Here is a 25,759-nt window from a genome sequence, read left to right on the forward strand (position 1 = left end):
TGTGAGACTTTCCTCTCGTTATGTGAGAGTGAGTTGAAGAAGAATTAATTTGAAGACGATATTTGCATCGAAATACAGTGTAGTATGTTTCTCTCCTCTTACTGTCTACAGCTGTGAAGATGGCTACCAGGGCCCCTCGTGTGAGGATTGCGTGCCGTTCGAAGGATGTGTCCATGGAACCTGTGAGAACCCTGGTGATTGTATCTGCCTGCCGGGCTGGGGTGGCCTCTTCTGTGACACAGGTAGAACAAATCCTCATAATTTATAACAACAACAACAACAACAACAACAACAACAACAACAACAACAACAACAACAACAAATATAACACCAGCAGCAGCAGCAACAGCAACAACAGAATCAGCAGCAAAAACAGGAACAGCAACAACAACAGCAACAACAATAGAAGCAACAACAGCAATTGTCATCAACATCAACACCAATATCAACATCAACAACATCAATCAAGTAGCCGTAGCGACAGCAGCAGCAACAACCACAACAACAACCCATACCTCACAATTTAGAGCAAAGAGAATCTTTAGTAAAAAAAAAATACGCTTGTGCAGGCAGAAGCCCGTGGACAACGACTCGGATGTGGAGTATAGAAATGCGTAATCTACCTGCATATAATTACATGAGAAAATCTTTGGTAGACATCGCTTTTTCCCAAAATTCAGGCCTCCGAAAGCAATGACGAATTTTAAAAGCAGAGTTGGGTATTCACATCATTCACTATTTTCTTCGAGTCACGAGTATGATGTAAAAACCGTGCATTATGCACCTGCTATGACATTGTTTCACAGACTTCAGTTTTGACAAAAGCAATTAAGTGAACAAAGAGTTGAAAATTGGTAAACCGTACACCGATCACCTAACAATCTCTATCATTATTATCATCTCATTTCAATATTTTTCTTATTATTACTATTATCATACTATTATTGTCATTACCATTGTTACTATCACCTAAGTAATAATGCTTTTGTTATAGGACCCTAATAATCGTAATCACTGTTATTGTTATTGTTAATATTGTTATCATTATTAGCAATAATGATAATACAATACATTTATTAGGCGCTTAATAAGGATTTTTCAAAGCACTCAGTTTACCAGAAAATTAAGATTTAATAAAAGATAATACAAAAATACAAAAAAATCAAAACAGGTGTGTAATTCAGAAAATATATTTATATGTATTTTCAATTGCAAATTCGGTACTGTTGATATGACAATAATCATTGATTTATTGTTCGTATTTTTCTCGTGAAGACCTCGTAAGAAGATGTCCGGTTGTTGTAGCCCCTCCTCATGGGAACTTGACCTGCACGGAGGATAGGGTCATCGGTTCGGTGTGCACACTTCAGTGCGAGGAGGGGTACAGGGTCCAGGGACCATCGGACATTTCTTGCCTGGAGACAGGCGAGTGGGACACTTTGCCCCCACAGTGCGAGCGTAAGTGCAGTCCCTGTCGAGTGTAGCGAATGAGAGATACGATGTGACGTCACATTGTGTCGAAGCTGACACAAGATGGCCATACCTTCACAAGGTCTTTGGGCAAGGTTTTGGCTTGCCAAAATTTATTTAACCACTGTGCATAAAGTTGCCGGAGTTTGTGAAACTCCACGGACGGTCATACGATCAAGTACCCTCATGAATGACCCGATGTTTACACGATCAGAACCAATTCCGAACACTTTCTTTTTATTGTGTGTCAATCTTTCTTTGCTCGATTTCGGGACAGTGTGACGACTGCATAATATATAGCCATACACGTATCCACGTATTGCAGGCATATTGATTTTACGTTTCGCAGCTTGGTCCTGACGAAAGCAATCATTGAAAAAATTGTAAACCGTTCATTCATCCCGTATACTATTAGGCCCTATTGTTGTTATAGTAGTAGTAGTAGTAGTAGTAGTAGTAGTAGTAGTAGTAGTAGTAGTCGTAGTGGTAGTGGTAATAGTAATAGTAGTAGTAGTAGGAGTAGTAGTAGTAGTAGTAGTAGTAGTAGTAGTAGTAGTAGGAGTAGTAGTAGTAGTAGTAGTAGTAGTAGTAGTCGTAGTGGTAGTGGTAATAGTGATAGTAGTAGTAGGAGGAGTAGGAGTAGTAGTAGTAGTAGTAGTAGTAGTAGTAGTGGTAGTGGTAGTGGTAGTAGTAGTAGTAGTAGTAGTAGTAGTAGTAGTAGTAGTAATAGTAGTAGCAGTAGTGTATTACTTTTTTATCATTATCATCATTATCATCATCATTATATCTATCATTAGAACAACACTGTCAGCATTTCTTTTTTTTTTCGTATTTGTCTCGGAAAGAGCTCGTTAGGAGGTGTCCAGCTGTGAATGCCCCGCTTCGTGGAAATTTGACTTGCACGGAGGATAGGGTCATCGGGTCTGTGTGCACACTACAGTGCGAACAGGGGTACAGAGTCCGGGGACCGTCAAACATCTTCTGCCTAGAGACAGGCCAATGGGACACGATGCTTCCCCACTGTAATCGTAAGTGCGGCCCACTAACAACTGTGCGGTGGATGAAAATTCTAATGAAGGTGGTATCACATATTATCACCTCGAGAAAATCAATATGTGAGGCTAAAGCATTTTACAAGATTTATAGAGATAGAAGTTTTCAAATACCATGTCTCCATTCTTTGCGTCGTCCATAAATTAAGCCTTCACATTGATTTTGCATTCAGAGAATAATATTCAACAGCTTATCATCATATTAATGCGGAAGCTCAGTAGTGCCACAGAGAAGGTTTTTTTTTTCTACTTCTCGAGCTTTTCGGGGCCGACAACGAAAGCATAAAACGAAATGTTAGATTTTGTCTTTTGGACTGAGAAAAGGGGATGGCTAGTAACTGATTAGTGGGAATCAGTGGGAATGCTGGGGGATGATTGTTCCAATTCTTGTGGGATTCACTTAAGATTAGATTATACAGCATATCTATTGTTGTGTGAAAATTATTTGCTTCAGAACGGTCTCATATTCAAGTAATGTGCAGTTTAATGCCCCGTCACTGTGCAGGCCTGATAACCTGGAAACATTAAGCTGCACATTACTTGAATATGAGACCTTTCTGAAGCAAATAATTTTCACACAAGTACTCCTAAATGAATCTCACAAGGATTTTAACAATCATCCCCCAACATTCCCACTGATTCCCACTGATCAATTACTATAGCCATCCCCTTTAATATTTCCGGTGGTGAAATGATGAGAAGGCAAGATGCTATGGCTATGACATCTAACCCTCTCGACTTTTCGAACCCGTAACCCTTTCTTTGCCAATGAGTCAAATGTGCACAAATTTTGCACACAAACCTAGGTAATGAAGGTGGCATTCAGAGTTTAAAAGTCAGGAAGGCGAGAAACTATCCATTCTTCTCAGAGGCACCTATAAGCTTCCGTACTGATTCTAAAGTTGCGTGTGTCTGGACAAGAGTCAAGCACCTATCCAATCACCATCTAGTCAACCATCAAGAAGGGGTAAAAACAACATAAAATTCTTAGAAGTGTTTGAATTATTCAAGGTCTTCTTCCGGACCTATTTGTAAAATTGGTTAATAACATGATTTGTTTTAGTGAGAAAACTAACGTAAAAAAACACCCCCAATAAAACCCAAATCGCCTTGTCATTATCAAGGTTTTACTGCTGTATTTGATGGCATACGATTAAATACATCTTAGGTCATGCACATGCATCTGTCGATTTCCGCCCTGTAGGGATCCGGTGCCCTCCATTGGAGCAGCCAGCCCACGGAGAACTGATGTGTCCATCGGGAAACATGAGAAATGTTTTCGATGCCGTCTGTACTGTCGTGTGTGACGAGGGCTATACCAGGCAGGGCCAGAGAAACTCCGTCCGTTGTCTTGAGACGGGCCAGTGGGACTCCACGGTGGAATGCGAGAGTGAGCTTGAAAAGTTTGAATCTTAACTTTTCTAAAATGTTTACGTTCATCATTGATCTCAACATCAAGATTTTACGATTCAGGCAGGAGGTACTAATAATGGCTAAGTTATGGTTTTCCTTTAAAATTAGGGCTCCTCTCCTCCAACAAAGTCATAAGTTATCATTACCAGAATTTTGATGGTCTGACTTTCTCCAACGTTATCGGATTAAGACTAGTGAAGAGTCACATGTCTGTGATGCTATCGGAGTAATTAATTTGGGAGACGGTCACATTTAAGTGGTCTTTTGACGCGTAACCGGAATGTCCAAGATCTATGAATTCTCGAAGAAAAGATGATTTAGATTTAGAGTAAAAATTGAGTTTTGATTAAAATCAAAAGATTTTTTTGTCTTCCCACTGTTCATATAGTGAGGTCTGAAACATTTTGCAATATGTGTGTACATATGTCGTTTTGGTACACATCAGAAGTTTTGATCGGAAGTTAATGAGAGAGTAACGTGATCGACAGTATCATATCCTCCAAGTCTGTTTTCTAAACACGTCCTGTACTAACATCTCGTGTAGAAATTGAGACAGCAATTTATCATTGCAAAGCTTGGAAAATTAGAATAACAAAAGCTGAAATTACTGTTTGGTGACCTTATTGGGCTTTTTTGATGTCATGAGAGAGATTGAAGTTGAGAAAAGGAGGCACGAAAGAAAAATTATTATCCAGTCCATCGTCTTCCAAGTAGATAATAAGATTTTGTTCAAACTTAATTTGAAAGAAACTTGATGCGACTGAACAACTTGTGACAGAAGAAAACAGTAAAGATGAACAAAAAACACTTTCAAACATTACTAGCATCACTTTAGTATATCGGCGCTTTTTTGTTCTCGGGTAATCAGATAGTGTTTCATTGAAGCTGTCCTTTTGTTTTTGTCTGGTAGTTGAGCGTTGTGACGTTCTACCTCCACTTCCCCTCGGCAGCATGAAGTGCACCCAAGATAACGTTTTTGGTTCCACTTGCGTCTTTGCGTGTGACGATGGTTTCCAACTGAATGGACCTTCTTCCAGGGAGTGTGATGCGTTTGGCTCCTGGTCGCAGTACCAGCCAGTGTGCGAAGGTCAGACTATAATAAGGCTTGACATTCTGGCTAATTCATCCTCTCCTCCTCCCCCTCCCCTCTCCATCCCTTTACTATCATTCTCTCTATCTAGGCCCCCTACACGTGTCTTCCTCGTCAGACAACAAGCACTACCACCACTTCCTTCACCTCATTCTTCTTCTATTATTATTACCACTACTTGTACTGCTATTACAACAACAACAACAACAACAACTACTACTACTACTACTACTACTACTACTTACTTACTACTTACTACTATACTACTACCATGACTACTACTACTACTACTACTGCTACTACTACTACTACTACGACGACGACGACTACTATTACTACTACTACAACTACTAGTACTCCTCCTGCTAACGTTACTACTTCTACTACTACGACTACTAGTACTATTTCTACTACTACTTTCCCCTTTCTTCCCTTCCCCCTTCACACGTCTTCGAAGGTGACCCTCTTCGCCTTTATTCATCATCTGCCCCTCTCCCATCCTCCTGATGATGCAAGCCCATTTCAGTTTAGAGAGAAGCATTATTCTCAGTCATAAGCTGTTTTATGTTTATGACACTCAGTACAGCAACGACTTGCTCTGTTCTTTGCTTTCCCTCGTTAGCTGTTCGCTGTCCTCCGGTACTCCCACCCAGCTTCGGGATGATGACCTGTACGAATGGCGCAGGCCTTGGCTCGGTGTGTACCTCCAGGTGCGGCTTTGGGCACCGACTCATCGGAACCAACGTGACAGAGTGTGTGGCCGAAGGCAGATGGACAAATGACCTGCCCAATTGTACCGGTAAGAACAAGGGGAGAGGACTGTCTCTTTTTATGTCACAAACTGCCAAAACTTGAAATGTTTCGTATTTGTAATACTGCATTGTATACTGTCTGTGGCACAATGTGCGTTCATTAGCTCTTACAATATAGCATTATTCCATTTCGTAAAACTTGCTGGGCACAATCTTTTTTTTTTTAAGACTTAATCAGATATGCACGCGATAAACGGGACTTGGCCATGGTGACATCATCATGATCATTTGTGTGAAGACATAATGTACCTGACAAAACAAAAAAGAATATGCAATGCATCCACATCAGTCCAGAAGGTCAGCTCTCCGTGTGTCATCATTATCCAGCTTAGATATCAATTGGGCAGCATGTCTGTATCATTCTATACTTCATTTTGTTCTTCGATACCTTGACAGTAGGAGTGGTAGATCCATTGTGTTCTCGAGGTCAATTGTTCACCTGTCAGGCCATACAACAATCTGTCTGTCTGTCTGCCCACCTGTCTTGATTTCGTTTCCATCTATCAACAGCCTAGTCAGAATTGAGAAATTACATGTATATTGATGATCTAGGTGAAGTGTGAGAAAGCAGTTGAGTGAGAAGTTATTGAACAAAATGTGATGAAAAAGTCAGTGTGGTGGAGCTGAAGGTCATATTCTAAAAATGTCACCATACGTGAAGCGCGCGGGTCATGCTCAGCCTGCGCTTTATGAAATGGAATGCTGATCATTATGTCACACCTATTCCTCCTCCTTGACATAAGAAGTTGCTTTGCTTGACCCAGCCTAGAGATTCCAATCCAGATGCCATGTATGATATTTTTACTCTCTGGTACTCACAGATGACCGGTTGCCAGAGTAAGCAGTGATACGGCACCTTAAATAATAAAGTATTTGAAAGTGTAGAATCTTAATGTCAACTCTTCCTCCTCACAATTTCTCCCCGAATGTTCTCAAGTTATTACTTGTCCACCGCTGGAAGAGATTCCAACCAATGGACAACTTGCCTGCACAATGGGCGGGCTGTATGGCAGCCTCTGTAAGTACACCTGTGACCGTGGCTTTACCGTCCACCCTCCAGCAGCATCGCTTCGTCAGTGTTTGGCAGACGGCTGGACCGGAGAAGTGCCAGAGTGTCGAGGTAGGCGGGAGCTGTCTAGGCGTCCAGCCCAATATCAATGCTTACCGAAAATAAGTACCAGCCTACTTTATTTTCACGTTACTCTCTTCAGAGAAATAAAAAGGACGTGGTAAAGAGATATGTGTGTATATTGAGAGGGATGTAACTTCCGCTTTCCCGGTATGCCTCCATAATGAAGTACAGGTGTCGCAGATAACAACGAGGATTACAGGGGTCATCTCGGAATACACGTCATCAAGTTCTTCAGTCCCCTAGGCACCACCTACACCTTGGGTCCGTTTCATGAAAGTCTTATTAGAGACTTCATAAAATGAATTCACTTCTCTTTGAAAGTTTGGCCATTTTGAGATGTATGCAAGACTCTTATGTGATAACTTCACGAAACGGAACCGGGTTTATAATTCAAATTAAATATGATTTTAGCTGGCTGATCTTGAGAGGGTTGATTACGGAAGCTTGTGAAGTGCCACCAAGAAGATGAGATAATTTTACCTTGCCTTCTTGACTTTTTTCTTGTCCAAGAAAGCGAAAGACGAGATCTCGTCTGCTCTCTGTTTATGTCAGAGTAGGTAAGAAGACGAATAATGAGGTGTCCTCTTTTTTATACCTTTCATCTTATCTTCTTACGGACTCAAAAAGGCGAGATGACAATATCTTCCATCTTGCTTTTCCGACCCGCGAAGACGAGAAGACGAGATGGCGAGCAAAACTCGCATTTTTCCTGCGACGTATTCTGTTAATCATGTTAGTGACATGGAAACATATCAGCATAGGGAAAGGTGCATTCGCATGTCTTTCGTTAAAGTTATTAGTAATTAAGCAATAATCGACAGATGAAGTCAAGTGCAGAATCTTTGTTTGTAACCCTTTTTGCGATCGTGTCAAAGTAGTTTGCAGACAAGATAGTGTAGAAAGTACTATGAAACAAGTGACACGTAGTTGTATATTCGTTTGCCACATGCGTGATGTTGAGGGTATCATAAACAAACACATGTCAACATGCTTGGCATTACATGGTATAGTTCTTTTAATACTTCGTCCCCATCCTTTCTAAATGTTTTTTACACCCCTAACCATGTTATAAACCATTCTCGGGTCCGTTTGTGCCCTACCACTCTCCCCGTAGATACCATGAAGCCCGTCTTCCCGTCCTGTCCGGTCGCCTTGTTCTACGTTTCGGACAAGCTGCAGGAGACCGCTGTTGCCTTCTGGCAGAATCCTGTGGCAACCGATAACTCCGGAGAGACCATCAGGGTAGAACACGTCGCTGGACCTCTCCCCGGTGACTCCCTTGCTGGCGGTTCGCACGTCGTGGACTACGAGGCCAAAGATTCTTCCGGGAATACTGCTTTCTGCAACTTCACCATATTTGTCAGAGGTAAGATGGGAATTGCATTTTTTTAAGTGAGGGTATCACCAATACGTAGGTGCCGTGCACAGAGCAGCGTTTTAGATGCATTATGGGATAGCACATGGGACAAACTTGCCCCGGTTTTGGCTGCGCATGCACTTATATCACGCTCTGTCTTTATAAAGAGGTATTTTTTGTTGAAGATTTCTTCGCTTTCCATCATGTGACCAGCACAATGAAGCCTTGCAGTAGTGAGCCATGACTCTAGTGACCGCAAATCAGTAAAGCTTAGACACTTTCAACTCTTTTAAAGGGATTGTATAGTTTTGGTTGAGACCTTATTTCAGGTTTCTAACATTTTTGGTGAGATAATGAGAAACCTCTTATAAAATATGGAAGAGCATGTAATTCTATGAGGAATTCAACGTTCATTTGATGAAAATTGGTTTTGAAATGGCTGAGATATCCAAAAAAGAGTGATTCTAATAAAGTGTGGGACCCACACTTTATTACGATCGCTTTGTTTTACTTTGTTTTTGGATGTTTCAGTCATTCCAAACCCGATTTTCATCAAATAAACTTTGAATTCCTCTTAAAATTGTATGTTCTGTACTATATCATAAGTGTTTTCTTCGTATCTCGCAAAAAGTTAAAAGCCCAATTCTCATCTCCACCAATACTGTACCATCCCTTTAAGCTGAATTATAGCCAAGAAAAAAGGGCTAGCAACTGAAAAGCAGACAAAAAAAACTCCATTGAATCGTATGGGTACTGCGACTCGCGTGAGACAACCGGAAGCGAACAAGGGACCGAGGAATCCCACAGTGCACCTGTGACAGAGCTCTTCAGCGTGCGCAGGAGTTTTTTACGTCATTGGCGATAGCGAGAATTAGGTGGCAACATCGATCTGTGTTCATACTCAGCTTCGATGAACAGAACAAAGCGAAACAAGCAGAACAGGGAAACATTGTTCGAGTCAAAAGACAGTGCCTTGAAACGATCATTTTTGGTCATATTGGAATGTACAAATTGAATGAGGTAATGATAATATCACTCCACATGTGTCTGCTGCATCTAAATTGTTGTTTCTTTTTTATAAAATCAATTACAAGAAAACATATTTCTTATCGATTTCCTTGAGAGCCGAGAGTGTAGCTATAACGACTTTGTAAAGTGAGAATTATATAAACTGCAAAATTGATTACCAAAAATGATTATCGTAACAATTTTTTTTTTTATACAAAGCAATGGCAGAGTTCCATCCTATCCTTGCTTCCTGAATCAACGATTGTATCTAATTTTCACACTCTGCAAGCCTAACAACGTTTTGTGTTTGAGTCAACTTGATATCTGGTCACAGATTCTTTCTGGTACAATGTAATTGTTCCAGTCGTAAAGAGGAAAGACAATGGTGATAGCTTGATATAGACCTCGCACGCATATGTAGTTTCTGAATGCTGTTTTCATCAGCTTTTGGGGGAATAAAATTATAAATGTTCTTCAAAATATTGTGCATACCATACTCTGGTTTTTGTCTGATTACCACAAATTTCGCTAGTCACATAGTCAACGAAAGAGGTAAAAAAATGGCCTCCAAGAACACATCGTAATGTAGATGGTCTCCATGCAGAGAAATCGTCAACTTTGCTTCTTGAATCATTAAACAATACTAGCAATTGAATCATAAAGAATGTTTTCTTTCTTTGATTTAAAAAAAAAAAACACCACACAATAACAATGATGACCAGTCATCCGATGTGCCGAGCTGTCGAGTAGCGATAGCATGTCTATCAGCTGTTCCCATGGTAACCTGCTGGATTCTGTCTGTACCTTCTCGTGCGAGAGACCCGGAAGTTCTCTGGTTGGAGTAGAGTCGGTGCAGTGTGTCTACGAGAACGAGAATACTCGATGGAGCAACCCACTGCCCTCTTGCACAGGTGAGCACTCACCCAACCGTAGACGTGGTTCAGGAAGTTTGAACCTCAAACCTTGTCTCTGTAATTTTTTTTTTCTCCCTGAATTCGAACGTAATGATTCTTGAATCTGGAAGACACGGTATACGCAGGGGTATCATAGAGTTTGAATGCTGATCCGGTTCGGATATATTCAAGAATCCCCCGTAATGAATTGTTCTAACATCGTTATTATGATTATATGTAAGGAACACACACCGCTGGAGAATTTCGACTGAAGTCGACCGTTACCCGCCGGTGAGCGTACGCTTTGAAGCACGTCACATTTGTTGCACATCCATTCGAGCCAACATCTCCCTACATTACAGGGTGTACAACTCAACGCAGAACCTTGCCCATGATATTTTTTTTTTTACTACAATTACTTGTTTCCATGAATACGTGTCGGTCACAAACAGGAGTGTGATCGTTTCCATTCATAGCTACGAGATACTTAATTTGACTTTTAGCACACTTAGGAATCATTTTTACTTTGTGTTGTTTTTACTTAAATGCAGTATAAGGAGCCTTTATCATCATGATAAATTATGTACATTTACAGGTCTTCAGCGTCCTGTCTTCAGGGATTGTCCGATGTCACAGGTGGTCGTAGCCAGTAACAATAGCGAGTCAGCCGTAGTGACTTGGGCCCCGCCCATAGCAACGGACAACACCCTTAACGTTATCCCGGCTGTCCTCGTCATCGGACAGGGACCCGAGAGCGAGTTTGACGAAGGACTGCACATTGTGGTGTACAAGGCCAGAGACGCTTCCGAAAATCTTGCCTGGTGTAACTTTACCATCACAGTGCAAGGTAAGCGATTTATCATTAACAAAATAATGTTTGATTCCCACCCCCACCCCCTCCCCGCCCCTTGGTAAAGGCTCACATTCTAATTCACACCTTACAAGCCAAGAGTAACTTAGACCGGTTTCGCAGCATACGACGTGAGAATGAAAATGTAAAAAGAAAATAAAACAAAGGAAAACACCCTCTCCATTTTCCCTTTCTCCCACACAACAAAGCCTACGTGTCTTATATCATCTTACTGTCATTTATTCTGATAGGTTCGGAAAAGCCAGTTTCTATATCATATTACATATCTTTTTAAAACTGAAGATCTCCTCTTCAGAATGTGACTGTAAACTAATACTTCTATTCCACAGAGATTGTTTTTTTTCCTCATCGGTCACTTGTCGTTTTGTCATTGGTCTCTTGTCGAAAGCAAAGTTTGTCGCTTCCGATAATCAACAATTGACTCGACAGTCAACCAACACAAGGCGGATTCATCAGACCGCGATTCGATAAACTTCGGTTGGTGGTCGGAAGCAACAAACTTTGCTTCCTACAAGAGAACGCTGAAAATTTTTATTCATTTATTTATTCTTTTTTCTTTTGTTTGGTTGTGTTCGTGATGCCTCAGCCTGATGTTGGAGCAATAGAGTGTACGGGTCAAGTTCTTGGGTCAGTGTGCACCAAGGTGTGTCCGGACAGGTACGGACTCCTTTCTGGACCATCGACCGTTGAATGTCTCAGGAACGAAGATATGGGCATGTGGTCAAACCAGCTTCCAGACTGCGTTGGTAAGTCCTCTGGAAACTGGCATGACAGTCGGCATAACACAAATACAACCTGATTAAGAAGTGCGCCCCCATAATGCCACTCCCCCCCCCCCAACACACCCATACACACACACACACACACACACACACACACACACACACACACACACACACAAATAGACATTTTTGATATTTTGTTCTTGATCGATGGTGACGGTTAACTGTTTTCTATCAGGTCAAAAAAACCCCCAAAAAACAGTAGTCCACGGTTCCCACAAAGGAATCCAGAAAACCGTCAGTAACTTGAAGTAATATATATTCCTCTTTATACTCAATTGGTACAATGTTTTTGGAAAAAAAAAAAATTCTACTCAAATTTTGTGTGACTTTATCAATTTGTCATAGTGGTGGGTTAGACAATTATTTATGTTCTCCTCACTTCATTTCTCTTTTTGTCTATGAATCCATCCATCCACCTTTATATCCATATATCCACCTATCCATCAAATCATCTATCCATATTAATCCTTTCATTGTTCTATCCATCAAACCATCTATCTTTGCATCTATCCATGTATCTATGTATCTATGCATCTACCTACCTACATATAATCTATCTATCTATCCATCTATCTATTCATCTATGCTATCCAATCATCTATCCATCCATCTATCTATTTATCTATCTATCTATCTATCTATCTATCCATCCATCCATCTGTCTATTCCTTTATTATATTAATTTATCCATCTATCTATCCATCCATCTATGTATCTATATCCATCTATCCAATTATCCGTCTATCTATTATCTATATATCTATCTTTCTATCTATCGAATTATCTATCTATCTATCTATCTATCTATCTATCTATCTATCAATATGTATCAATCCATCACTCTCTGTCTGCCTTTCTCAGATGACAGTCCACCGATTCTGACTCCCCTGCCACCGTCAAGACGAGTCTTCGCCGAGCCTCTCCAAACGAGCGTCACCGTTGACTGGGAGCCCCCTCGGGTGGAGGGCGAGACGGAGGAGATTACCGTGGTGCACGAGGCGGGGCCCGCTCCAAACAGCGACTTAGAGGAAGGAGTCCACTGGGTATCGTACTATGCAGAAGACAGCGCAGGGAACGTTGCCAAGCATACTTTCAATATCACAGTGATAGGTACTGAATTTAGATGGCTTTCGCTCTGTTTTTGTTCTTAGCAGTAGTAGGGCCTATTAGTAGTATTAGTAGTTAAAACAGAGGGGTTATAGATAATAATGGTAGTAACAACAATAATAGTAATAATGATAATAATAATGATAACAATAAAAAAAATAATTATAATAATAATAATACATCCATAATATATGATTCTGTTATCTTTTAAGATTCATAGTAGTAATAGAAGTTATGGTAGTAATATCACCTAGTTATCATCATCACCATCATCATCCTTATCATCATCGTCATTATCATTATTACATTTATAACATTTTTAACAAATATTTCAAGATATGATGAAAAGTTTATAACAATGAATTCTTTGTCTTACAGATGATAGAATAAAATACAATCGCAAACTTACTTGAAGAATAGGGTCACTTTAAGAGGAAACATCGTGATTAATATTCAGTAATTCTATATTTATGTCCGTGGAAATATTAACCCACTGGCTTTGATATTTACAACAGTGGTCCGCTGCCCCGAACTGGAAGTAACCGGTAATCCCAGGGTAGACTGTAGCCATGGTAACCTCCTTGGCTCCTCCTGCTCTGCTGATTTGTCCTCTATTTTTTCAAAACCTGGTTGGGATCCTCGGTTTCTCGAATGTCCTCTCAGGACGGGGAGGGACGGAGGTGGGGAAGTTGGAGTGCTTCTCTTCCCATCTTGTCCAAAGTGAGTTTATAGTAATATCACGACGAAAAGAAAAAAACCCTTCTTATTTTAATACGCCAATGTACCGGGTAAATTTTGTCCGTCAATCATGTCAGTTTGCAAAAGAAGAAAACCTGAGTAAATTTGCCAGGGTTAAGGAGATGGTTATAGTGTTTGGTGGAGATGAGCATTGGGCTTGTAAACTTTCTGCTAAGCATCAAGAAAATCACTCATGAAAATAGTACAGAGGCATGTCATTCATCGGTTTTTTTTGAATGGCCTGAGGACATCCAAAAAACAAAAATAGGGACAAAAGAGACCGTAATAAAAAAAGTGGGTCCCCCACCTTTTTATTAGGATCACTCTATTTTTGGATTATCTCAGCTGTTTTTCAAAACCAATTTTTCATCAAATAAAACGATGAATTCCCTTTTTGGAAATCACATGCTCTTTTCATATCACATAAGAGGTTTTCTCGTTTATCTCACCAAAGAAATGCTAGAAAACATGAAAGTAAAAAAACTCCCCTTTAAGTCAGTAAATAAGAAGATCAAAAAGAAAAATACTGTTAATGTAACCTTGTCTTACATTCCCACTGTCCAGCCATCTGAGTGTGATATATTGGACGTCAAATGGTGGACGAGATTGTAATGCGGATAAAAAATGAGTACTTTTAGTCCCAAAAACTGGTCATAAAATCATCTGTTGGTAAAAACGTGCTGATGTATATGTGGACATGAGAGGGGCAATGGGATGAACAATTTCACATCCTGGAGACTTCCAAAAACACTATCTCTTTGCATTTTTGATATTCGAAAAGTGCTTGCAGAGATTGCAATATTTTGTAATCTACTTGACAGAAACAAAAAAAGGCGGTCGTGTTTTCATAATTATGGAAGTTTATGTCACATATTTTTTTGGCTAAAAATCACTTGTTTTCTACTAAACCTTTTCAAAGAAAGAAAAATCTGTCAATGTGCACACGGCTCTGATCATCTTTCTCTAGTTTTTCCTACACCTAACCTACTCACTCAATTTCCGATCATTGCAAAAAACAATCATATAATTTTTGTAAAAAAAAACGGAGTAAAAGATAAATTGAATCAAATCAAAATCAAAATCAAATAATATTAATATCAAAGAATGAAGTTTCAATTCTGATAAAAAGTGTTTGTCCAACGCACATAGTGGGGAAATGATGTGATGCATGATGTAAAATCATTTACAAATCTGTGCAAAATGAATGCATTGGATTTGCATTATTCAATCCTTCAAAACATTATTTTTGTTTGATATATTTTTATCCATTTTTTTCCATTCTTTTTTTATATAATATTTCGACCCATCAGTTTCAGGACGTGTCCCAGCCCTGGATTGTCCCCGCCATTTTGCCCACGATGAGTTGAGTTGCCCTGCCGGCGAGGGTGGGAGTCCCCATGAATTTTGGGATCAGCTGCAAAGTTTCACCTGCCTCGAGGGATACTTTCGGCGTGGGGCGAGCCGAGGAAAGTGTTGCCGGGGCTGACGGGGTGGTCCAAGCACAGGACTTCCGGTGTCAGAGTGAGAGTGCCCCCTGCTTTAGCGTTTTTCCAACACTTCTAGAAAACATCGTTTGTTACTTCGCAGTCTTTTAGTCCCCACAGCGTTTTTCCAAACACTTCTAGAAAACAATCGCAATACTTTCGCAGTCTTTTAGTCCCCACTAAGTATGGACAAGTGTAATGTAAATAGAATGTTTGATCGTGGGCAAAAGCGAGAGCGTAGGGAATTTTAAAAATTTTTTCTTATCTGCTTTTTATACAATCCACAGCACATTTTCGATACATTTTTTTTTTTTTTATTTTGGGGGGGGGGGGGAGGAGGGGGAGAGTTTGCATTTTTTTTCCCACCTTTACTTTTGTTTTTTGCCGCAATTTTGCTTTGAATGCCGATTTTGGACTGGTTGCAAACGAGCACGTAAATTGGGAAGCTTGTTTTATAACTGTACTTGGGTGACATTACTTTTTTTTTAAGAAGACACGGGGTGCCTGTGTTTATATTCAGTTTATTTGTGTTTGTTTCCATTAAGAGCTTGGTATGTTTTGTTGTTGTTTTTTTTTTCCTACTGAAAAATTTTTCCATCAAATTTTGCCCCCAAACCTGTTTTTTGTTTTTGTGTTTTTTTTTTTTTCAAAACGCCCAGGGGCTACCATGTATGCCACTGCAAAACAGACTGGCAGGTCTGATCATTTTTTCCCGGATGATTTGTGTGGACGGCGGCCCAGTGTACGGTACGGGTTTGTTGGGCGTGCAGTGCAGGAGGTCTGGCTTTTAGTCCTTCTGCGTGAAGACCTGACGGAGGACTCGCTGCACGGCGGGACGGGCCACGTGGGGGAGCACAGTCCCTTGAGGAGTTTCAGTTTGTCATGGTGGACTACATATTTTTTCATCTTTCACCGAGTTTTTCTTCCTCAGCTAAGTTTCAATGAAGTTAGACCTCCCTGTGGCCCCTGTCAATGCATTACCATACATGAAAATACGTTTAAAAAAACAACAAACAAACAAAACAACGGTAAAAAACTATCCCACCAATGCTACAAAAGGGCTATTGATATCCCAGGCCCTTGCCTGGAAAAACTTCCTACATTAGTTTTCGTTTCAGGGCGGGCGATACTCAACCTTGAGAATAAGCTAACTTAGGATAAGCTCTATGGGACGCCCAAAATGTCCGCACGGTCAATTTTCGTTTGCGAAATCAATTGTGCGGACGTTTTGGGCGCCCCCATAGAGCCTTATCCTCGAATTTTACATTTTGTAGCTTATCTTTCGTCCACCGTCAGAAACGTAAACTTACAATTTCCCTTGACCCCAAAATATCCCTAAAACAAAACAATCGAAAAACAAAAAAACTACTGATTGCCGAAAATATAGAACAAAAAGGGAAACCTTTGTCCGTTTTTGTCCCCCACAAAATTAAAAAGTTTTTAATATGTTTCATGAAAACTAGAGGTGCAAATGCAAACATCTCAAGCTTACATTGTAGTATGTTTTAGGTATTCCATACTGGAGGTCCATTCCACTATGTTTTCCAACGAGTTTAATCTCCTTTAAACGTTTAGCGTAAGGAGTTGCAAAAATTCTGTTTGCTGACATTTAAGCTGAATGAAAATCTAACATTTTACATTCTCTTTTCATCTTTTGAAAATATAAAAAATTAGTCCCATTTCCATAAGAGAAAACAAAAAAAGTGAAAATGTTTTTCAGTACTGCCACTATAAAATAAAAAAAAAAGGACAATCCTTTATCATACAAGACAATGAAGATCGGAGGGGGCGTTTGTATTTTTTTATTTTTTTTGGTGGTGGTGGTATTTTGTTTCTACTGATTTCTGAGTTTTCTCGGTTTTAAAAATTGTATATGAGTATTTTTTCATATTTTCTTGCTTTTCAATACCAGAATAATATCATCAAACCATTTCAGGAATTTCAGTGGCATAATGCACTTCAGAGGGTCGTAGATGTTATAAAACCACTCTGCAGCAATCTGAAGTCGCACTGCTTTATGCTACGGTACATGCATAATGTAAACTGTTTGTGATTATATTTGGTATGGGGGGAATACGTAACTCAGTTTGCAATTTTAAAACTTCATTCATATCATGTCCCTGTCATTCATTTCATTCATTTTTTGGAGCCAGTTTTTGTTCATAAGTGGGGCTAATTTTCATTTGTGTGATTATGTTTTTGAAGATGAAGTTGGGACAATGATAATGAATATTATCCTAAGGACAAACCGACATATCATGTCCCTGTCCATTTCATTCATTCATTTTTTGGAGCCAGTTTTTTTTTCATAAGTGGGGCTAATTTTCATTTTTGTGTGATATGTTTTTGAAGATGAAGTTGGACAATGATAATGATATATCCTAAGGACAACCGACGAAATACAGAGATAGCAAGTCAAGGAATATTATGCTTAATTTGATTTTATAAGGGACATTTCGGTAAATGGGGGCACCAAATATCTACTATTACAAATAAAACAATTTTATTGATGTTTCATGTGGGTAATGAAAAATTTTACAAGTGTAATGGACAATCGTAAATTAGACCTCACAAGACCTCGGAAAATGATGAATTTGTGATGTCCCTCTCAAAACCCTAGATTGTGGGCTGCACCGGTGATTGAATATTTGTCCCAGCGTCCCACCACCGTCCTCAATCACCGAGAAGTGGGGGAGTGGGAGGTGACCCTTTCCGCCCAACACTATTGCCCGGGGACAAACAGTCCAAGGCGACCTGCGTAATGGTAAAACCTCCGCCGCCGGGACGTGGGCTACACCGTAACAAACATTTACCCAGGACACGCAGTTTTCTTCATTCACTTTTTTATGATGAGGGCCAAACAAACAGCGCAGAGTGCCGATTTGGACGTGTTTCGCAAAAATGTGAGCATTACATGTGGTGTTTTGAGACTAAACCCTTTGCCAATAGGAAGGAGAAGGGAGGGATACAGTGATTCTATTAAAATCATATCGAAGGTTTGAATTTGAACAAGGTACCGAAGTATTCTCTTCTTTTCTTTTCCTCAAAATACTTTCTAATCAATGTTAACAGATCGATATGGTAAAGAAATATATGTAGACTTGTAGAATTGGCAATTAGGTGAAGATATCAACTTTTATCCATCCTATCAAGATAAGAATTACAAACACACATTAATCTCATATGTTTATGCCTTTGAATGATTCGATTTCTTGCTTGCGTATAGCAACCAAATTTCACACGATGCTTCGTTAATATCAAATTTGTATTTCCGACGTGTGATTTGAAAGTTATCAGTTATCTGTTGCATCAATAAATAAATCTGCTATATTAATAAATTTCATGCCAAGTGTTTTGTGTTTACGATGTTTTATCTCTTGTTCTTGTGTTGATCTATTGATCTATTGATTTGGTTTTGAAGTCGTTAGCTGCTATAAGAGAAATTAATCCCATGCAATATTTCTTCTTGCTGTTATTGAAGATGAACTGCCAGCGGATATTCTTCTCTGTCCTAATGACACCGTCATTGAGACCTTGGAGTCGACCCTAAATGTGTCTTGGGAAAGGCCGCTGTTTGAGGGGGAGGATCGCGAAAACATCGTGGTGTCCGCCAATGTCAATACCACGTGGAAGGTGCTACAGCTTGGCACTCACGTCATAGAGTACATCGCGGTCAACACTCACAGCGGGGAAGAGACGGTGTGCAGCTTTAACATCACTCTGGAACGTGAGTATTTCACTTCACGAAGGCATTGTTATGAGTTGCTTGATTCCCTGATGTATTTTGTTCTTGTTAAGGGTCGGTTAAGGTTTCAAATGTTTTCTCGCAAATTGTATATATTTACGATTAAACCTGCTCTTTAAAGAGGAAAGAAAATGATAAGAAATATGAAATATTTTCAATCATAACTTCAAGCATATTTCATTTCATGTGACAAGCGAGGTATCATAGGAAGTGTCAAACTGCATACTGCTTTATTTGATAGCGGACTTCATTTAAGGTTAAAAAATGACGCTTAATTAGTTTTGCAATCAAACTCGTCACACATCAACCATAATGTTGTTCTATTCACAGCGCCGCATTGTCCCACGCTGGAACCGCCACACAACGGCGCCCTCTCTTGTCGCCGATGGCCCAGGGGAGAATTCTGCAGCCTCTCATGTGACGATGGCTACGACGTGCCGCGGCTGCCTTCGGAGGAAGCTCCGCCTTCCATGTATTCGTGCATGAACTCCAAGGAGTGGCAACCACATTCAAATGTCCCAGACTGCTCAGGTATTATACCACGTGACCTTAAACTTCTTTCAAAGTAGACCACCAAATATGAGTAAAGTGGAACATTGCAAATTTGTACTTGTATAATAGGGATAATGACGAAAATGCAAGAATTTAGTTGCCCTTAAAATTTTACGACAATAGTCATTTTTGTGGAGAAACTTCACTCATAATTGAAGCATATCATAACCTGCCTACCGACAAAACGATCTTGGCTTGATTGGATAGGCGATCTGGCATGGCATTTTTGTTTGTTTGTTTGTGTGTTTTATTTCAAAATTGAAAATCCCGAAACACACAGCTGGCTGGGGGTAAAATATCGAAACTCATTTGATCGTAGTTAACAGTGACTTTATTTCCATTTCATATAGATGCTTAGTCACGTGGAAGCGTGAACTTTGTAACGACATTACTTTTTTCCGTTCGCTATGTTAGGTTTGATAGGACGTACAGTGTATCTTGAAATCGAGATTCAAGATTCAAGATGCCAATGTTGTTTTCCATGGTGCAATATTCCTGATAAACCCCGCGACGTGCTACCATTAAATTTTACTGTATTTCCTCGCTTTTTCCCCAGAGGAGCGGAATCGTAGAAGGAGCAACCTTCCAGCAGAGATGTACCACACTGGAGATTGTGCTGATGTGTCAACCCAGGAGCAGATTGCCCTGGCTCTCATGACCATCTTCAGGTCGTCCGACTCCGGGTCCATCTGTGAGGAGAATGATGCGGAATGCTCCATCAATCATGTATCCGTCACATGCGGCTCGCAGGATGCATTTCGGGAACTTCCCCCGACGCGTCTGAACAAACGCAGCGCGTTTACATCCGGAAGGCTCGCATCCATGTGTCCGCCTAGTCAGCGGGGGGAGATGACGCGGAAGAACGTTACCCGTATTTCCTTCAACATCGGTTTGGAAGACGGGATGTCAGCTGCTGCAAACGGTGACGTCGATCTCTCTGAGCTGCGTGAACAGTTGGACAGCGCTGCCCAGAACATGGCGTCCCGATTTGTCGACGTTCTCTCCAGCACGTTGGAAGATCTTCTCACAGGGAGCCGTGACATCGACTCACGGTTGATGGAATGGCTCTGCGAACCCGTCGTGCAGTTTGGTGAAGTGGAAATCGAATGCGACGATGGCTTCGTCCGCCAGGCGACATCATCATTGAAATGTGGTGAGTATTCCATATCAAATAAACTGTCATTGCGTCCTGTCATGCCTGGACACCAGCGTGGATCAGGTGAAACATGTGACGGTGACTTATAAATTTCATTATAAATGATTTGATAAAGAAAAAAGTTTTCGGCATATTGGCATTTCACGTTTCCAAGTCGTCACGCTGTCCATGTACCCTGAATCTCACTATATCCCTCCAAAAAGTGCAGATGCATGCACTAACAAGATTTGGGTCAAGATCCTAAAGGTCGAGGACTTTGCCTTGTGATCAAAATGTTCTCGTTTGTACCTTGTATGCCATGGTGCATGTTAAATCCTTCAGTAGCCATGGTAGTTGGTCTGTATAAATAGATTAACACTGAGTGACTTATACACAACTAAGGTTTTGTTCGTTAGCTTAAACGCAGGACATGGTTTTCTTTTGACACTTTGTTTGTTTGTTTTTATTCAGTGGCATGTCCAAGAGGCTTTTACTCCGCGGGAAGTGAGTGCATGCCTTGTGCCCAAGGATTCTACCAAGACAAGCCTGCCCAGACATCATGCGAGCCGTGTCCACCGGGGCAGAGCACGTCAAGAACGGGCAGCAAAACAATGGATTCCTGCACTGGTATGATATGCTGAAGATTTACAACATTGGACATCAATAATTGATATCATAGGGTTTTTGCTTCAATTTGTGTGAAACCCCCGAACTGCAGTACTGGTTTTGAAAGGGGTTCATGTGTCCTTTGTCTCTTTTGTGGAGTCTATATGTTTTTGCAATGATGTGTTAAATCTGATAATTTGTTTCTGGTTTTAGCATTTTGTGTATGTACAAATTGAAGATAAATTAAGTTGACATACAGAACATGTGTCCATTTGAGCTACAGGCGATGATGTGATGTAAACTGGTAAAGCACTGCTGAGAAACAACTGAATAGTTCGGAAGACCGCTATACAAATGTTTTGCAGTTTGTTGTTCGTTTGTTTTCAGAACGCCCATTGCATCTGGTGTCAAATATTGTTCCTTAGCGTTGTTTTAGTTAATCTACTTCTTTTAGGAATGTAGATTAAAAGACCAAAATATAAATGGCTTATCCTGTAATTTCCTACTTGCCAATAATATCATACAATGTATCAAGCCAAAAGTAATTCAAAAGCTGTACATATGACTTCAATATCATGGAGATTCAAGTAGAAAAACTTCCTAAAGAGAACAGATAATACTAATATTGCAAAATTAGATAACTGACATCTGCTTCAGCTCCAATTAAATGTCTTTGTAAATTGGTACTGTACAAAATTGTTCATCACTGAGGAAGAAAATTGGTTTAAGGGACTACTATCTTCTGCCAGTGCCACTCTTAACTGCCAATCCAATTTTGTGTTACCATCAAAAACAAATCCTATTAGATAGAAGAAGTGTTACAATAGTCATTCAGAGACAGAAAATCAGCCTTTTTGGTCGAATATTTTTAGGGTCTGATACTTGAATATGCATCTTTTCCTGTCAATACACGTGTGTATATTATTTTTTTCGGGTATGACATCATATCACATGACAATGTCCCATTATATGGATATATATATATATATATATATATATATATATATATATATAGATATATATCATCATCATAATAAAACATATCATATGTTATGATAAAAGAATATGATTTATTGAAATGTATAATTTATGCATTTAATATTGTATAATCTGATACTGTAACATAAGAGCTTTCCTTTGGATTTTCTTCAGACAAATGCCCCCCTGGCCACTTCTCCCCAACTGGATTGGTCCCCTGCTTCCCATGTAGCCGGTTATCCTACCAATCACGAGAGGGCCAGAGGTCATGTGATCCTTGTCCCGCCCACCATTTGACTAATAGCCACGGAGCTGTTTCTGTGAAGGAGTGTAGGCCGTAGCACCAGCCGCTATGCATGGATGAACACTGGGCTTGTCTCCTATATAGTTATCTATCTACCGATTATGTTCATACTCTGTTGTGACATATCGACTCGCTCAATTTAGTAAAGGATTATATTTCTGGTTTGCTTCATTTTCTTGCCATATTTCTAGAAAGCTGAAATAGTTATGATTTATTAACAGTTAATGATTCCTGTGTGTGATTAGTTGAATGCCTTTTGTAAGAGTGAAAACTATTATGTTTCATTTGAGTATGTGCTGCGAAATTAGTTAGTCTGTGACAAGACTTTATAATTCCCATTTTCTTTTTGTCACGGATAAGTAGTCATAATTGACTTTAGATCAGTAGGCCGAAAATTCTTACTTACATTTATCCTTTTAAAATGAATGAATGATTTTAGGTCAGCTAAAAATAAGGGACATTTCCTTTCTGGCTGCTACCTTCCATAGCATATCTGTTAAACCTATTCATATATGTGTTATTGTCAATCTATTTCTGTTTTTTTTCCCTTTTCACTGTATGATATGTTCGTAGTCGTATCCGAATATTGATTGTCACGGATAAGTAGTCATAATTGACTTTAGATCAGTAGGCCGAAAATTCTTACTTACATTTATCCTTTTAAAATGAATGAATGATTTTAGGTCAGCTAAAAATAAGGGACATTTCCTTTCTGGCTGCTACCTTCCATAGCATATCTGTTAAACCTATTCATATATGTGTTATTGTCAATCTATTTCTTTTTTTTTCCCTTTTCACTGTATGATATGTTCGTAGTCGTATCCGAATATTGATGTATGCATTGTTTTTTAATATGTTCCATGCTTTGGTGAAATAAAGAAAATCAGTTATGAAATGGAATATCAACAATTTTGACAATTTTTTCTTAAATGTAGAAGGGTGTAAATGTAAGTGGCTGCAACCAGAAGGAACGAGTATGTACTGGCAAATGACTGGGCATTCTGTGTACGAATCAAACTTGGTCAGTACTAGAGGGAAACTGTGAAAAAACGACAATGCAAACAAATCAAAATACAAAAGTTTTCTTTACAAAAACTCATACCTTTGTCTCAGCTTTTCTTCTTCTAAAATGATCTCATTTAGACATGCAGTTAATTAAGGTGTGATCGGGTAATCAGCAGGTGCCAGTTGTGCTTACACTCATTAGCCGCGGTCACACTGGCAAAACTTTGAGATCGCCTTCTTAAACTTTGCGATCTTTTCTCTGTGTGATCACAGCTACTGAAAGGAACGAGTAGTTCTGTACTTTCTTATGGGTACCTCTTGGGGTCCTGTTCGACGTTAATTTGATTTCCATAATGTGATAAAGGATGATAATAAAAACAATGATAATAACGATAATAATAAAAATAATCATCATCATCATCATAATCATAATCATAATCATAATCATCATAATCATACTCATAATTATAAAAATAATAATAATAAAGTACATTTATAATGGGCCGTATCTATCATTACTGATACTCTCGGCGCATGAGAGCCTGTAAGATTCAACACATTAATAATGGCTTAATGATGGCTTAAGATGTTTAGAAATCTGAAATGCTGTTTGGTTTCTGTGCATTTTCTGTTAAAAAAATCCACAGTGGCAACATTTTGGATAACATGATGTGGAGTTATCTGGATCAGTTTTAATATTAATTAAAGAAAAGAATAACTTATTGCACACCTGGCTATTGATCTTCAGACTTACAGAATTGATACGAATGCGGCTCTGAGTACCTGTTCTTTCATTCTGAAGTCTATTACGAGATATATTGACTATAATTGAAGGACCTGTAATTTGGGCTTCTTAGCAGGCCATTATCTAGAAGATCAAAGTGGTTGTGGACATGTACTTAAACTATGAATTAATTGCTAGAGGAAATGCAACATATTCAGAAATGAGGACAATTAGGAATGCAGAGATCCTCATAGTCTTTAGCATGAAAGAGTCAATGTTTGTTGCAACTCGGTTAGAGTCTGCCTTAATCACGCGTAAATGTCTCCAAGGAACATGCTGCAGTCTTGCCTGTCTTCGTCTTAAATTCTGCTTCCTCTTGTAGAAAGTCTGTTGAGTGTCGTTTAAATGTAATTTTTAATCTATTTTTTTAAATATAAGATGTAAAGGAAATCAAGTGTCATGAATTATCGTTGTGTCAAACAATTGAAGACTCTACCTCCACATTATGCGAGCCGAGATGGGGGCCGGTAGAGAGTGGTAGTAGAAGAAACTGTATATTCATATACCCCATTTAGATATAAGATGAAGGCTGCGTCTCTATATGGTATGCACCAAATAGATTTACACGAAAAAAAAAAAATCAACCGAACCGTAAACAACAACGACAAATTGCTAATTTTATAATGTATGTGATCAGCTGTGCTTTGGTGACTTTCCTATGCAATAGAAACCTCATTGTTTTTGAAAATATATGTACTGTCTCTTGATGTATTTTCAGCTACGTAGTCATTTAAGTCAGCAAATTTTGAATTCAGAATGATTGTGTTTAATTGCGATCGTGCATATGTCGTGGGATGAATATGGGCTACTGCAAGCAACATTTTTTGCAGCTTTTTCCTTGTGCACTTAAGCACCATATTAAAGAAAGAGGAACGAATCGAAGAATGTGTGATTTTTAACTTACAAATCAAGTTGCCTTAGAATAAAAAAATAGATTAAAAACTTTATTGCAACGATTGAAATGAAAAATAATGGTGCATTATCTTGGTTCCCGTACATTTAGCCATAAACTAAACTGGCTAAAATATATAGCTTAAGTTTTGTTCTTGCAGGAAATGCCGAACCTCGGTATTTCTGCTCGAGAACGGAGGATACATTCATATATTGCAATACCTAACATTCAAGAGTCAACATACAGGTATTAGAACCGGATTATCATGTAAAACATATGAACACGAGATCTTTCTTATTACAATAAAATACTTGGGACAGAAGCTCATTTATTGATGAAAGCAAATATATCTAGAGTTACAGAAACTTTATGTCTATGAAAACTTGAGGAGAAAGATATATACTCTATAGGAACAAATATGAAGTGATAACGGTGTTATTGAAATGAGGATGAAATGTTCTTACAAAATCAGCATTGTGTACGCACGTAGCAGCTGTTTTTATTGACCCCTTTTCATATCTAAAATTGGAAAGAGCTCTGCATTGA

The 25,759-nt window shown here is 39.3% G+C and overlaps 3 protein-coding genes across 3 annotated transcripts in view; all 3 read left to right on the forward strand.

Moving 5' to 3' along the window:
• LOC139715239 (scavenger receptor cysteine-rich domain-containing protein DMBT1-like) overlaps positions 1 to 11,400 on the forward strand; it is a 34,101-nt gene extending 22,701 nt beyond the window's left edge. Inside the window, exons 14-24 of the mRNA XM_071626824.1 lie at positions 112 to 242; positions 1,276 to 1,458; positions 2,316 to 2,498; positions 3,727 to 3,912; positions 4,846 to 5,022; positions 5,648 to 5,824; positions 6,775 to 6,957; positions 8,084 to 8,335; positions 10,057 to 10,245; positions 10,823 to 11,074; positions 11,381 to 11,400. Coding sequence (XP_071482925.1) covers positions 112 to 242; positions 1,276 to 1,458; positions 2,316 to 2,498; positions 3,727 to 3,912; positions 4,846 to 5,022; positions 5,648 to 5,824; positions 6,775 to 6,957; positions 8,084 to 8,335; positions 10,057 to 10,245; positions 10,823 to 11,074; positions 11,381 to 11,400 — 1,933 coding nt within the window. The remainder of the gene's footprint in view (positions 1 to 111; positions 243 to 1,275; positions 1,459 to 2,315; positions 2,499 to 3,726; positions 3,913 to 4,845; positions 5,023 to 5,647; positions 5,825 to 6,774; positions 6,958 to 8,083; positions 8,336 to 10,056; positions 10,246 to 10,822; positions 11,075 to 11,380) is intronic.
• A 275-nt stretch (positions 11,401 to 11,675) lies between these two features.
• LOC139715240 (sushi repeat-containing protein SRPX2-like) lies at positions 11,676 to 13,714 on the forward strand. The gene is made up of 3 exons (XM_071626825.1): positions 11,676 to 11,844; positions 12,745 to 12,993; positions 13,506 to 13,714. The coding sequence occupies exons 1-3, from the start codon at positions 11,676 to 11,678 to the stop codon at positions 13,712 to 13,714; spliced, it is 627 nt and encodes a 208-aa protein (XP_071482926.1).
• A 1,411-nt stretch (positions 13,715 to 15,125) lies between these two features.
• Positions 15,126 to 23,898, forward strand: LOC139715241 (sushi, von Willebrand factor type A, EGF and pentraxin domain-containing protein 1-like). Its single transcript, XM_071626826.1, has 7 exons — positions 15,126 to 15,249; positions 15,872 to 16,087; positions 18,694 to 18,939; positions 19,288 to 19,488; positions 20,066 to 20,662; positions 21,116 to 21,271; positions 22,403 to 23,898. Exons 1-7 carry the CDS (start codon positions 15,126 to 15,128, stop codon positions 22,567 to 22,569), a joined length of 1,707 nt encoding a protein of 568 aa, XP_071482927.1. The 3' UTR covers positions 22,570 to 23,898.
• Positions 23,899 to 25,759: the final 1,861 nt, after the last annotated feature.

This window comes from Diadema antillarum, unplaced genomic scaffold (assembly GCF_040938485.1).
Source record: "Diadema antillarum isolate AM-2024a unplaced genomic scaffold, OU_Dant_1.0 seq00003210_RagTag, whole genome shotgun sequence".
NCBI lineage: Eukaryota > Metazoa > Echinodermata > Echinoidea > Diadematoida > Diadematidae > Diadema > Diadema antillarum.

What these genes read in the sequence shown, in the direction of transcription:
- LOC139715240 (XM_071626825.1), top strand. Translation starts at nt 11,676, where the DNA reads ATGCCTCAGCCTGATGTTGGAGCAATAGAGTGTACGGGTCAAGTTCTT. An exon ending in CCAGCTTCCAGACTGCGTTG is followed by an intron (nt 11,845 to 12,744) that starts GTAAGTCCTCTG and finishes TGCCTTTCTCAG; the next exon opens with ATGACAGTCCACCGATTCTG. An exon ending in TTTCAATATCACAGTGATAG is followed by an intron (nt 12,994 to 13,505) that starts GTACTGAATTTA and finishes TATTTACAACAG; the next exon opens with TGGTCCGCTGCCCCGAACTG.
- LOC139715241 (XM_071626826.1), top strand. Translation starts at nt 15,126, where the DNA reads ATGAATTTTGGGATCAGCTGCAAAGTTTCACCTGCCTCGAGGGATACT. An exon ending in CAGTCCCTTGAGGAGTTTCA is followed by an intron (nt 16,088 to 18,693) that starts GTTTGTCATGGT and finishes CTGTTATTGAAG; the next exon opens with ATGAACTGCCAGCGGATATT. An exon ending in AACAATGGATTCCTGCACTG is followed by an intron (nt 21,272 to 22,402) that starts GTATGATATGCT and finishes GATTTTCTTCAG; the next exon opens with ACAAATGCCCCCCTGGCCAC.